The sequence below is a fragment of the Besnoitia besnoiti genome, assembly GCF_002563875.1.
Source record: "Besnoitia besnoiti strain Bb-Ger1 chromosome Unknown contig00087, whole genome shotgun sequence".
Classification (NCBI taxonomy): domain Eukaryota; phylum Apicomplexa; class Conoidasida; order Eucoccidiorida; family Sarcocystidae; genus Besnoitia; species Besnoitia besnoiti.
Window position 1 is genome coordinate 4,026 of NW_021703976.1, and position 1,659 is coordinate 5,684.

Here is a 1,659-nt window from a genome sequence, read left to right on the forward strand (position 1 = left end):
AACATGATGGTCATGAAAAGCACAAGAGAACTTGGATCCGGTAAACAAAGACCTTCAAGATCTAAACCAGTAGTCCAACTCGTAGTATATACTCCCAGAAAAAGCTGATAAATAATCCTGTCTCAGAGATGATAACTCCAAGTACGATGCTACTGATTAGACTAGCATCTGAGTAGTAGTTTTCTCTCGCTGTTAAGATGAGTGAGAACAAGAATCCATATATTACGCCTAGAACATAACCGATGTGGAATAATCTTAATGTAGTAGGATATTGAAATCCAACACTTTTAGCTGTCTTAAGCAGTCCAGTGGGGTGGTGGTGTACTGCAATCATAAAGAACTTGGTTGTCTGTATCTCATAACCGGAGTCATCTTCAGTATTCTAGGAACTATAATGTCTTTTGTTTATTCGATTTGAGTGAACACATAAGATCATCGAATTTAACGGTATGCTCCTGAAAGTAACGGTACAAGCTGTAAACAAAGGACTCCTTAACTTAAACTGAGGAGTCAAGTAGGTACAAACCGTACAAGGATTAATTATGTCCATCTGTGCATCTAAGTTGAGACTATCGGTTATATATTTTAGACGCTAACTTCCCGGCTAAACTTTGACTTATTAAACCAGCCTGGGATCATAAAAGTACTATGTATGGTAAGATTGAGCGTGGACTATCGAATGAAACAATGTGCTCCAACGCTAGTCTAAGTCTCTAACATACCTTTTACCTACAACTGTACGGAACGTAACAAACCTCCAGGCAAAGAACTTGGTATTCTGTTCTAATTCCCCGTGGTAAACACAGTCAACGAATGGCGGAAGGAGCATTCATATGTTATGCAGTGTCTTAGGAGAGATACTCTAGATTTAGCATTCATCTACAGCTACGGTAACTGTTGTGTTTAAATAGCGGTTAACCTTTCCTTTTCCTTACGTACTCAGGGCATGCAATACCAATCAGATAACAACTGAAGCTAGACTCCATGTTACACTTACTAAAATGGGATTCCTAGGTTGATATAAACTACCTTTTTCTGGGGAGTATATACTACGAGTTGGACTACTGGTTTAGATCTTGAAGGTCTTTGTTTACCGGATCCAAGTTCTCTTGTGCTTTTTCATGACCATCATGTTAAGTGCATTAGCAGAGCATAGTTAAGATGATAACTATTGTGGATATAGAACCAATTGAACACCATGTATTAATATAACAAAGATAATCAGGGTAATCTGGTATCCTTCTTGGCATAACGTTGAAACCAAGTATATGCATAGGGATGAAAATTAATAAGATACTACCTAAGAAGACTACAAACCAGATGCTTAAATATGGAGAAGCACCGGTATTTACATGGAATAGATTTACAGTATCTCCGAACATATCTCTGCTATAGAAGATAAAGCCACATATAGTAGCTAGTACTGCACCAAGAGATAATACGAAATGGAAATGAGCTACAATATAGTATGTATCATGTAGGGCAATATCCATACCAGCGTTACCCATAACTACACCTGTAGTACCACCTAGAGTAAACAATAGGATAAAACTAAGAGCAGCCCATAGATCTACAGTTCTTGTAGTTGTATGGCTAGCCATATAGGTACCTAACCAGTTGAAAATCTTAGTACCGGTAGGAATTGCAATCATAATAGTC

At 37.9% G+C, this 1,659-nt stretch overlaps 1 protein-coding gene across 1 annotated transcript; it reads right to left on the reverse strand.

Annotated features, from left to right (window-relative positions):
• Positions 1 to 61: 61 nt before the first annotated feature.
• BESB_081220 (uncharacterized protein) lies at positions 62 to 334 on the reverse strand (the record flags this gene model as incomplete). The annotated part of the gene is made up of 1 exon (XM_029366472.1): positions 62 to 334. The coding sequence occupies one exon, from the start codon at positions 332 to 334 to the stop codon at positions 62 to 64; it is 273 nt and encodes a 90-aa protein (XP_029214814.1).
• Positions 335 to 1,659: the final 1,325 nt, after the last annotated feature.